The sequence below is a fragment of the Balaenoptera borealis genome (genome assembly GCF_965194805.1).
Source record: "Balaenoptera borealis genome assembly, chromosome: 17".
NCBI classification, from domain to species: domain Eukaryota; kingdom Metazoa; phylum Chordata; class Mammalia; order Artiodactyla; family Balaenopteridae; genus Balaenoptera; species Balaenoptera borealis.
Genome location: NC_138876.1, coordinates 70,854,172 through 70,866,820, shown reverse-complemented (window position 1 = coordinate 70,866,820; position 12,649 = coordinate 70,854,172). Strand labels below are relative to the sequence as shown.

Here is a 12,649-nt window from a genome sequence, read left to right as displayed (position 1 = left end):
TCTTTGGAGATATGTCTATTGGAAGTGCTGTTGGGAAAATGGCGCCAATTAACTTGCTTGACAAAGTGTTGCCACAAACCTTCAATTTGTATAAAATGCATTATCTGTGAAGCGCAATAAAGTAAAGCACAATAAAACAAGGTGTGCCTGAAATTACTTTATTTATTTATTTATTGAAATATAGTCGATGTACAATATCTTGCTAGCTTCAGGAGTACCACATAGTGATTTGACATTTGTATCATTGTGAAATGATGACCACCATAAGCCTAGTAACCATATGTCCTCATACAAAGTTATTATAATATTGTTGACCGTATTCTTTGTGTTGTATATTACGTCCCTGTGGCTTATTCATTTTATAACTGGAGGTTTACCTCTTAATCCCCTTCACCTGTTTCACCCTGCTTCCCTGGCAACCACTGCTTCTCTGTTTCTATGAGTCTGTTTTTGTTTTGTTTTCTTTGTTTCGTTTTTTAGATTCCACATATAAGTGAGATCATTCAGTGTTGGTCTTTCTCTTTCTGACTTATTTTACTTAGCATAATACCCTCTATATCCATCCATATCGTCACAAATGGTAAGATTTTATTTTCATTTTTAATGGCTGAGTAATATTCCATTGTATATTTCACGAATCTTCTTTATCCGTTCCTCTATTGATGGATACTTAGGTTGCTTCCATATCTTGGTTATTGTAAATAATGCTGCAGTGGACACTGGTGTGTGTATATCTTTTTGAATTAATGTTTTTGTTTCCTTTGGGTAGATACCCAGAAGTGAAATTGCTAGATCATATGACAATTCTATTTTTAATTTTTTGAGGAACTTCCATACTGTTTACCATGATGGCTGCACCAATTTACAATCTCACCGACAGTGCACCAGGGTTCCCTTTTCTCCACATCCTTGCCAACACTTGTTATTTGTTGTCTTTTTGATAATTGCAATTCTGACAGGTGTAAGGTGGTATCTCATTGTGGTTTTGATTTGCATTTCCCTGATGATTAGTGATGTTGAGCATCTTTTCATGTGTCTCTTGACCATCTGTATGTCTTCTTTGGAAAAATGTCTATTCAGGTCCTCTGCCCATTTTTTAATTGGGTTATTTGTTTTTCTGATACTGAGCTGTATGAGTTCTTTGTGTATTTTGGTTATTAACCCCTTATCAGTCCTATCATTTGCAATTTTCTTCTCCCATTCAGTAGGCTGTCTTTTCACTATGTTGGTAGTCTCCTTCGCTATGCAAAAGCTTTTGAGTTTGATGTAATCCCATTTGTTTGTTTTTGCTTTTGTTTGCCTTGCCTGAGGAGACAGATCCAAAAAAATATTGCTAAGACCAATGTCAAAGAACTCACTGCCTATGTTTTCTTCTAGGAGTTTTATGGTTTCAGCTCTTACATTTAAGCCTTTAATCCATTTTGAGTTTATTTTTGTACAAGGTGTGAGAAACTGGTCCAGTTTGAATCTTTTGCATGTAGTTGTCTAGTTTTCCTCACACCATTTAATGAAGAGGTTGTCTTTTCCCCATTGCATATTCTTGCCTCCTTTGTTGTAGATTAATTGGCCATATAGGTGTGGGTTTATTTCTGGTCTCTCTATTCCATTGATCTGTCTGTTTTTGTGCCAGTACCATACTGTTTTGATTACTGTAGCTTTGTAGTATACAGTAGTATACCCTTGAATGACACAGGTTTGAACTCCTCAAGTCCACTTTTATGTGGATGTTTTGCTATAGTATATACTACAGTATTACACGATCTGAGGTTGGTTGAATCCTTGGATGCGGAATGAAGGATATGGAGGGCTGACTGTAAAGTTACATGCGGATTTTTGACTTTGGGGAGGGTCGGCACCCCTAACCTCCTCACTGTTCAAGGGTCAACTGTAGTTTGAAATCAGGGAGTGTGATCCCTATGGCTTTGTTCTTCTTTCTCAACATTGCTTTGGTGGTACTTTGGCATCTTTGGGGTAGTACTGAAAATATGCAAGTCCTTACCCTGAGTCTAGTTTTGCCCTTCACAGCCAATCAGGTATAAGCAGAGGAGGAGAAATGCCTCCTGTCCATTTTATAGGTTTTAGATCTTGAGAAGTTCATATTGCCAACACAGTATCATCACTCATGTGAATACTGTCAGCTTAAAAAGTCCCATTCTTTGAAATAATGTTAACAGTTCATATTCAGGGGATACAATATGGTAAAATCATCAGAGCTTTCCATCTCTGCTTCTCTTCACCTCAACCTCCTTGTCCTAGAGTGATAGAGCTCCTAGGATATGCTATCTATGCATAAAGCCTCACTACACTGTTTTGGTTTCCGTTTCCCTATTCCCCTGGTCTCACCTCTTTCTGTGTCTCCATCCCCTGTTAGCTGTGGAACTAGAAGACCATTAGCATTGAAACACTGTCACGGAACAGAGCAAGGGGCTCATTTCAGCGTTGTGGACTATAGAATCTGTGAAGAGTGAATTCTAGGATACTTCCCAGTATAATAAAGATGATTATTACACATCATACTTAGCTACATTTAATTTCATTAGTTAGGCAGTGGAGGTTGGCGTGTCCTTGTAACACAACCTTAGGCATATTATAATCAAAATATTCAAATGTTGGGGTGTGTACTTAAGAAAGAGGACAGGCCACAGAGTATAGGGAACATATGTGGTTGTGATACATTTTTATTTTTTATCCTGATGAAAAATGTGATTTTTCACTGTTGCTAAACAAATATACTTGTGAATTGTTTCACAAGTTACATAGCTGATTGTTGTTTCATCATTTACATAACTAGTGTCATGCACTTTTGCCAGATATAAAATTATACACTTTTCCCCACCCTCATGGCTCTCTTTTTATATAGCTGACATAGTTATACTCAATATGAACTAAACATAGCTTTTTTCATATATGGTAACTACCATTTTCATATATAAACATTATAGGAAAAATTTCCTAGGAATTGTAAACAAGTAAAAAAAAAAGCCCATAAAAAATCTAAACAAACCCCCCCCTTTTTTTTTTGTTTATATATTTATATTTTATTTATTGAATCAGTGATAAATAGTAACAGCTACAATTGTGATCTAAAAATCAAACAAACTAGAATTAACATTGGGTACATTTCGCCATATTTGTTCCATTTGCTTTACCTGAAATAGAAATAGTTTATATAAAAATTTATCTACTTTTAAATAAACACACTCTTTCTTTTTCTTATTTTTTCAGTGCTAGTTCATAACAACATTGTTTTTAAGACTTTTTGATATTGCAAAGCTTAAGTTTTAATTTTGTAACAAGGATTCTAATATTAATGTGAACACAAAATCTTAAAACACAATTTCAGAATTCAAAAGTTACAAATATTCTCCATTCCATTCTATAGTTATGTTCCCTGGAGCATTTATACACACATGCATGTACCCACAAACCCCGCTTATTTCTGGTATTGTTTTTTTTGCTGAGTAGAATATTCCCTTTGCTAGTAGAAGTGATTAACTAATGAATGACAGCCTACTTACTTATGTATGAGTTACTTATATCCTCGTTCTTACTGTTCCTTTTTTTGCTGATTTTCTTGGCATCTTTGGATGCTTTCCAATTCATTAGGAATTGTCTTTCCATATTTTTAATTTCTCTTCCATCAAGGAATTCTAGAGAAAATATATATGTTAAAAAATGTAGTATATAAATGCTATAAATGTTATGTATCAATACAGCATGAATATTATAAATACAATATATAAATATTATGTATACACATACAATATATATACCTCTGGTTTAGGACACATGAACAGCTACACAATAGGCTGAAATAAATTTATTTTTAGAATACCTTATTTACACAGCTTCTGTTTTTGTTGAGCTTTTATTTATTTTTAATTATTTTTTCTGATTTCAAAAAGAATATGTGCATATTATAAACAACTGAAACATGATGGAAAAAACATAAAAAGGCTCTGTAATTACTATCCATATCTCTCCTTCCCATCACTAACAAAGGTAATCATTATAAACAATTTGATGTATGGTCGCCCTTCTTGGATCATGAAGTATTTTAAAAAACAAAAACGTCATATTCAACAAAAATTAAATATTATCTATTCATTTAAATAATTCTATGGTTATTCATAGGAAAAAGTAAAATATATTTTATGTTAATTTCAATAGGAAGTTTTATGTATGTAACATGGTATTTTAAAAGTACATACATTGGGGGCTTCCCTGGTGGCGCAGCGGTTGAGAATCTGCCTGCTAGTGCAGGGGACACGGGTTCGAGCCCTGGTCTGGGAAGATCCCACATGCCGCGGAGCAGCTGGGCCCGTGAGCCACAACTACTGAGCCTGCGCGTCTGGAGCCTGTGCTCCGCAACAAGAGAGGCCGCGATAGTGAGAGGCCCGCGCACCGCGATGAAGAGCGGTCCCCGCACCGCGATGAAGAGTGGCCCCCGCTTGCCGCAACTAGAGAAAGCCCTCGCACGAACCGAAGACCCAACACAGCCAAAAATAAATAATAAATAAATAAATAAAGTAGCTATAAAAAAAAATTAAAAAAAAAAAAAAAGTACATACATTAATAATGCTTATTATATCCTAAGATATAGGATATAATAGGAATAATCGCATAGCTGACCTCTTTGTTCTATGAAGTGAGATTTCAGCTATCTTTACATTTTGTTTTTTTAAAAAGTTTTGAAAATTGAGCATATTAAATTACACAAATAATTTTGTGTGTTGTAAGATTTGGAAAATTGAAAGAAATGGAGAAAACAAAACATTGCCTGTATTCCACAACCGGAAATGATCACTGACAACCACGGATAACACTTTAGTATATTTCTTAGCATTGTTTTGTTTTCTAGGTGTGTATTGTGTGTATATGTATGTATTATATAAAAATGGAATTCTCTATTTATACAGTATCACATCTTACGTTTTAATATTGTATTGTGAGCATTTTACCACGTCTTTCTTTAAACACGATTTTTAATGACTGATAGTATTCCAAGTACAAATATACGAGTAATTTACCTTTAAAAATATACATGACTGTTCTTCCTGTGTATCCTCTGTTTCCTACTCTTGGCTGGTGGGGTAAAGGGTAGGTAAGGTGTGACTCTCACATACGTGTTTTGAAAGATCGTCTTGGATGTTTCTGATATACCCTCTGTCATCCCCTCTTTCCCCCAAGAGAACCACTGTACTAGCATTATGATTAACCAAGGTTTACTATAGCTATGAGCTTTGTAGTGGTTTTGCCATACGTTAGTTTTTATACTCAAGTACAGCATGTCATAGAAACACTCTCACAAATCTCCTCTGTGAGAGGGCAGTGCTTATCTCTCTGATGCTGTATAACTTGGTACCTATTGAAGAGCATTGGTCCATTTCCCCTTATATAGTGCAGATTCAGGAATGTTATTATTTGTACGGATCTCATAAAAGGACTCCCCACCTTCTCCCCTTTCAAATGAAAGGAACTCCTGTATGTTCTTAAGGTGCCATTTGGCAAGTGTCAAGCAATGAAAACCTTGATCAATTTTATCTACAGAACCAAGAGTCTCTCCGGATCTTCAGAGGATTTGTGCCAGTGAAAATTTGGCAAAAGGCCAGCAAGTTCTACACATTTATGACTAACCATTTTTGTTGGTTAACAGCCACATTTTCTTTTTAAAGAAAGAGTGTCTGATGTCTTAATTAATTATTTCTGAACAGCAGATCTTTTTCATGTTTTATTTCTCAATTTTAACTTTTGCTTTTATTAAAATATCAAATTTAAAGTTGACCATTTTTGTAGATCCAGATGTCATATTCATATTTCTGAAGGCTTGCTGATAAATTAACTAAAGAATTAACCACCTCTCTTTCTCTAAGAAAATCATATTAATATAATATAAACATATACCTAGTGATTTGGACACCAATATCAGTCTATCTCTATATTTCGGTTTGAGACAAACAGGATTTCTGTTTAGATCCATTTTCCACAGCTTCATCAACTTGTTCAGTAAACACTCCAAATCCTATAATTAGAGAAGAAAAAAGCAAGACACAGGTATTTCATATTATCAATATTTCTTTCATGTCAGTTAACTGTTTTTAAAGGTAATTACTGTTTTCCATGGAGTTCTAGCTCAGTGCCAGGTACCTAGAAGGTTACAATAAATGTTTTTTTGATAAAATAGTCTACACTAATAATAGAGAGGACTAAAGATGAGGCAAAAAGTAAGGTCCTGAGTTGGGGGCCACAGAGCTCTACTCTGTCACACTCCCTTAAATGGACCCAACCTGCAGCTCAGAAACCACTTTGCCTCTGGCTATCCATGCTACAGAAGATGCCCTGTTCTTAGTGGAGTTTATGGAAGTTTACAGATTAAGGCCATTATGGAGTAGTAAGTAAGCAGTCCATTGACATTGCAAGCAGTATATATTGTTGCTTTTTCTTTTTAAAAATCTGTTAAAAAAATATCAAAGGAGAAAATAGGAGAAAAAAAAAACATGTGTGCTTATCACCCAAAGATCACTTTTAATATGTTATGTATCCTTCTAGTTTTCTTTTTGAGCACAGGGATTTCCTTTTTAATTGTCATCATACTGTAGGTACAGTTTTGTTTTATGTACATCATAAACATTTGCATGTTCTAATAGCTTATAAGAAAATCAGCTTATTGATATTTAAAGGAATAATTAAATTATTCCATGGTTGAAAATCCAAATAAATGTGAGAAAAACAGATTGATCGCCTTTAAGAACCAGCTGTCTCAGTTTGCCCTCTTCACCTCCTCTCTCTCCCTATTTGATTTTTTTTTTTCAATCCAGTATCACTGTCTCCAATGCCTTTTCTGTCATTCCTTTTCTTGCTTTCTCCCCTTCCTCATTGTTTATGTGTATATTTTACTTTACTATTTTAAAAAAATAATTAATTAATTTATTTATTTTTGGCTGCGTTGGGCCTTTGTTGGTGTGCGCGGGCTTTCTCTAGTCGCGGCGAGCAGGGGCTACTCTTCGTTGCGGTGTGCGGGCTTCTCATTGCAGTGGCTTCTCTTATTGCAGAGCACACGGTCTAGGCGTGTGGACTTGTAGTTGTGGCATGCGGGCTCAGTAGTTGTGGCTCGCAGGCTCTAGATCACAGGCTCAGTAGTTGTGGCACACGGCCTTTGTTGCTCCACGGCATGTGGGATCCTCCTGGACCAGGGCTCGAACCCGTGTCCCCTGCATTGGCAGGCGATTCTTAACCACTGCGCCAGCAGGGAAGTCCCTTAGCTACTATTTAATGGAAGTGAAATATACTTTATACCTTATTTCTTATATCAATATATGCCCCAAACTTAATCTGTAAAGAATTACTCAAAACAAGTAATGGAAAAACTTTTTCTACTCTATAGCCCATGATTGATTTGTAAAAATTCAATGGCCACAGGCAGAAAAAAAAAAAGGAAAAATACCTTCAGTAGGGCAAAAACATTACTTTAAAGCAAATGTTTTGCTAATATTAATAATAAATACTGATAATAACTAATTCTGTGGAGAGCTTTCTGGTTTTCAGAGCACTGCCGTATATGTGATGTTGTACACATCCAGGAGGGTTGCATTTCTTTAGAATATGGGTATGAGGATTTCAAAGTTAATAAAAGTTCCAGAGGATAGCAGCAGGCAAACACCTATGATTCTTTTATCTGTTTTCCTCATGCCAAGACCAAACTTATCACAGGGTGTAAGGGAAAATTGGGAAATACAAATTATGAATTAATTCATACATATTCTTAATTGCAAAGCTGAAAGTAATTGATAATGCATTGTCTGGTATTTTTATTTCCCATAGCATTTTCTTGATACCATTCAGCTTTGTATATCCATTTAATTTAACTATTTGTACCTTCCATCTTATTCTTTGCTTGATCCATGTTTACTGTTGCTTAGATATTACATTTTTCCATTTTTGGAAATTTTTCTTATGATAAGACTGCATTTACTCTTTAGGGTTTACAAAATATTTTTTTTCTTACTATGAAGCTTTGACAGCAGTTCCCTTCTATATATTAAAAATCCTTCCCAAACTTTCATATCCAGGAAGTAACAAATATGGAACATCCAGATATGTGCCTGCATCTACATGAAGAAATGCTGTCTTTTGGGGAATAATTAGAAGAACAGTCAGATGTCCAGAACGCACTGCAGAGCACTTTAATCTTGCTGAGACCAATGTCTTTGTATATAAAATGGTGTCTCGAGTTCTGCCTACTTCATTATTCATCAGATATTTATTGAGTCATGGGCTAAGTTCTGTGCTAGACTGTAATGTATTCAAATAAATAATTTATATGAAAAATATAAGGACTTGTTTTAAAAATATACAGGCAACCCTAAACTTTCTGACATTGCTTCTTACTATTTGACCTTAGGCAAGTCTGTATCCTCATTTATAAAGTAAGGATAATTAGGATTAGTTGTTGTGGGATATAAAGTGCGTGGAACAAAGCAGGTAAAGAATAAATGTGTTAATTCTCTTCCTCTTTGCCTGCTCTGCCACCCGTCAGCTAATTCCCTTTCTCTTAATTTTGGTCAACAGAGAGCAAAAATTGTTGTAAGGGAGAATAAGCTTCTGATCCACTGACAAGTAATTGACTTCGTAAAAGAAAGCTCTCTTCAGAAGTTGTAACTTCATCCTTTAGTCCTGGGCCCCGGATTATGCCCTCTTCATAGCATTTGTTCCACAGCTTTTGATACAGCCATAATTATTTTATGTGAGAGTTTCACTGTATTTCTCTTAGTTTAAAAAGCTCTAAGGATGGAATTGTGCATTGCATCTTTGTACATCGTTGAATATGATGCCCATCATCCAAAAATTAATAATAGCCATAAGAGAACTTTAAATTTATATAGATAAAAAGAATCCTGTAGATTTTTGTTAATTGTTCCTCACTTGATAAATGACCCTCAACATACTCCTTCCAGTGTATGTTTATTTAAGACTAAACTAATCCTGTGCTGCAATATGATTACCCTTTGGATACGCTCTGGTTGTTCATTGCCTTCCTGTCTTTAATAAAATGCTTTCACTTTCCTGCCCTTCAATAAGTTACTAAAGGGAGCAGACACTTTTCTGGACAGTCTCTGTATGATAAATGATCATGTCACGCTATCACTTAGAGGAGTGCTGAAAAATACTAAGGAGCCAATTCTATTTCCCATGCAGGGCTGGTGCCTCAGCTCCTGTATAGGAGCCTGCTGCACTGGCAGTGCTCTTTCTACAATTAATGATGGCCGCTGATGAACCTGTATTGGACCAGAGTGCTCCAATCTTTATCGGAAACGTCTAGCCCAACTGTCCTAACTAAATCTAAAGACAGCCATTTGTCATCCCCCTGACTGCCTGTCATCATCTGCCTGGGAAAATCTATAATTTTTGGCTTGTTCCTGACTAAACTGTGGAGTGAATAAATTTATCTTTGGGTTACTCTGCTTGTCAGGATCAATATTGAGCAGAGGTTGAATAAATTAGAAACTGGAAAAACATGACAGGCCGTAGTGGTTTGTTCGTTTGTGTCTTATAAATCAAATATTTAGTTTATTTAAGAGGCAAGCATGTCAAATTTTTGATTTCCACCATTCATTCTAAGATGCTTTACCTCATGATAAATGGTCATCAGAAAACCAATGAAGTAAATCACTGATATATCTGACTGTGAGGTGAACTTTTCAGATCATTTTATTGATTTAGCAAACTTTGCAGAAATAAAAACTGTAGGTAAAGATTAAAATTTTTTTTCTTTCAAGTTTTTATACATTTTTGCAACCATGATATTTGACTTAATAGTGTCAGCAAGATATATAATGTTGGCCCTAGAAAAGTTCATGGCTCATCAAGCTACTTGCAGAACTCCAAGTTTTATTATAAATAGTTATTAAAGAATTTAATATTTTAATACATTGCTGCATGCTTATTTAAAGGAGTTACAGAAAAAAATGGAAAGAAATGTTAATCAGAAGGCAATCTAGGCAATCTCATCCATGATGACAGTTTCAGTGGCCAGTTAACCAATATGCTGAAGACTCCCACATTCTTCTCTCCACTGAGCTCTGGCATCATGTAACCAATTGTCTTACTGATACTTACTCTAGAACAGTTCAAAGACACCTCAGATTCTATATGACCAAAACTCATGATCTCTCTCTCCCCTAAACCTGACTCTTGAGTTCCCTATTTTCATTGTTCAAGGCAAAGCTATGGAACCATTCTTGACCTCTCCCTCTTCCACACTCCCTATATCCAACTCACCATCAAGTCTTGTCCACTTTACTTCCTAAACAGATTTCCAGTCTGTCCACTCACTTCATTTTTACCTGTTCAAGTTTCCACCGTCTCACACTTCCTAACCAACCTGGCCTCTTTCAGTCTATTCTCCACACTGTATCCACACTGATCTTTTTAAAATGCTAATCTGTAATTACATCACCCCTGGCTTAAATACCTTCAGTGGCTCCCTACTGTTCTTGGATAAAGACAAAACTCTCTATCATGACCTATGCAGCTCATCTGCCCACCAGCCTCTATTTGCCCTATGCTCCATCTTTACTGTCTCTGCTTCCCTTTCCTCATCTTTGTCATACTCTTACCTGCCCCAGGGCCTTTGCACATGTTATTCTCTTTACCTGGTAAGCCCTTCTGTTCTCTCAGAGGTCAGCTCAGCAATACCTTCCTAAGGGTAGCCTTCACTGGGCTCCCTAAGGCAAATCCCCCAGTTAGAGGCTCTCAGAGCAACATACTTCTCCTTTGTTGCACTTGCCATGGATGCAATTTTACTTTTGTTTTTGGGTAATTACGTGCTTAACGTTTCTCTTCCTCTCAATGCTGAGAGCTCTTTGAGTCCAGGGACTGTATCTGTTTTTTGCTCACTATTGTCTCCCCCATTGTCTAGCAAGTGCTGCCACATGGTAGGTGTTTTGAATGAATGAAGAAGAAGAAATAATGAATGCATGCATGATTGAATGGTTTAGAAGCAGGACAAGAATTTTAAACAAGAAATTATATGGAACTGTTTTGAAAAGTTTGCTGATTAGGGGTGCTGAAGACATAGAGAAAGAGAGAGGAAAGACAGGATTTATCTTCTGTTTTTTCCTCTACTCCTTTGCCACTCTCACCTTCTCCTCCCCCACCCCAAGTCTCTGCCCTGGACTTTGGACTAGGGAATAGGAGAGATGATGGCAGTGTTAGAGGATCTTGGGGGAAGGAGTCCTTGGCAGCTGTGAGTCTGTAGAAGTGAGAGGAAAGGGAATGAAATCCCAAACAGCCGAAAGGACAGAAGCCACTTGGCCCAGCTTCTTCCAGGTCCTCATGCAACCATCCTAAGGGATCATTATTTTTTTCATTTTTTTCTTTTTTCATGTATTTTCTGTAGATGCATATGAGGAACCTACAATGTCCATTTAAAGGCAGCTGGTCTAAGTGCTATAAAAACCTTTGGTAATTATAGTGGTTTTGTTAGAATTCTCTAATGACGTCCACTTCTTTTTCCCCATGGCACAAAGCTGTCTGTTGTTGAAGACTCTTAGTTAGGATGGATGTCAGCGACTTTATGTATGGCACATTGAGCTTTCTCTCCCATGCCACAGGGTTTGATGTCAGCAGCTTTTGGGCAACTTCAATCAATGAGTATAAAGAATGGAAAAATTAAATCCAAAAAATGGAGATGCTGATCCCAGGAATATATACAGAGAAATAAATTAATATTCTGATGCTAACATTCATGTCCTTTGACTAAGCCTTCAGAGGATGATTTAAAATGGACCACAAAAGCACATTTCAAACGACCCGTAGGCAAGTCTATATTCAGGCTTCCAAGAAGCTGTGTCTAGGCATTTTTAATTGCTTGTGTCTTCTTGCTGGAAGTAAAAGAACTTCAGATTTCATCCTCACTCCCTGAATATCTTTCCTTGCTCTTAAAGGCTCTCAGTCTAATGGGGGATATGGTGATATACAATAACAATGATATTAACCATTTGTTCCTTACCAGCCATTCACTGTTTTTTAAATTATGTTCTTTTTTTTTTTAATCAAAGCAATACAATCAACACAGTTAAAGAATCAAATAAGACCATAGGGTTTATAACAAAATGTAAAGAGTACCTTTGGGCTTAAAACAAAACCACATTCAACTTCTTCAGCTGTTTCTTTCTTTCTTTTTTTTTTTTAAACATACATTTTATTTATTTATTTTTTAAAGATTTATTTATTTATTTTTGGCTGCATCAGGTCTTAGCTACAGCAGGCGAGATCTTCGCTGCGGCATGTGGGATCTTTCGTTGCGGCACGTGGGCTTCTCTCTAGTCATGGTGTGCGCTTTTTCTGTTCTCTAGTTGTGGCGTGCAGGCTCCAGGGCGCGTGGGCTCTGTAGTTGTGGCGTGCGGGTTCCAGAGCCCATGGGCTCTGTAGTTTGCGGCATGCAGGGTCTCTAGTTGAGGCGCACGAGCTCAGTAGTTGTGGCGGGCAGGCTTAGTTGCCCCACGGAATGTGGGATCTTAGTCCCCAACCAGGGATCAAACCCACGTTCCCTGCATTGGAAGGCGGATTCTTTACACTGGACCACCAGGGAAGTCCCACTTCAGCTATTTCTATGCACACTTACCTCCACATTGCTAAATAACAACTG

General features: G+C 36.6%; 2 protein-coding genes across 8 annotated transcripts in view; one reads left to right on the top strand and one right to left on the bottom strand.

Annotated features, from left to right (window-relative positions):
* Nucleotides 1-12,649, top strand: part of CSPP1 (centrosome and spindle pole associated protein 1) — a 204,042-nt gene that overhangs the window by 11,676 nt on the left and 179,717 nt on the right. The window lies entirely within an intron of this gene.
* Nucleotides 1-12,649, bottom strand: part of PPP1R42 (protein phosphatase 1 regulatory subunit 42) — a 66,377-nt gene that overhangs the window by 11,433 nt on the left and 42,295 nt on the right. For 6 of the 7 annotated variants that reach the window (XM_082363551.1, XM_082363552.1, XM_082363553.1 and 3 more), the window contains 2 exons: nt 5,905-6,022; nt 3,519-3,650 (listed from right to left, as the gene is read on the bottom strand). In XM_082363551.1, coding sequence (XP_082219677.1) covers nt 3,519-3,650; nt 5,905-6,022 — 250 coding nt within the window. Of the gene's footprint in view, nt 1-2,649; nt 3,150-3,518; nt 3,651-5,904; nt 6,023-12,649 lie in introns of those variants that run through there. The other variant, XM_082363556.1, reaches the window with a different exon arrangement.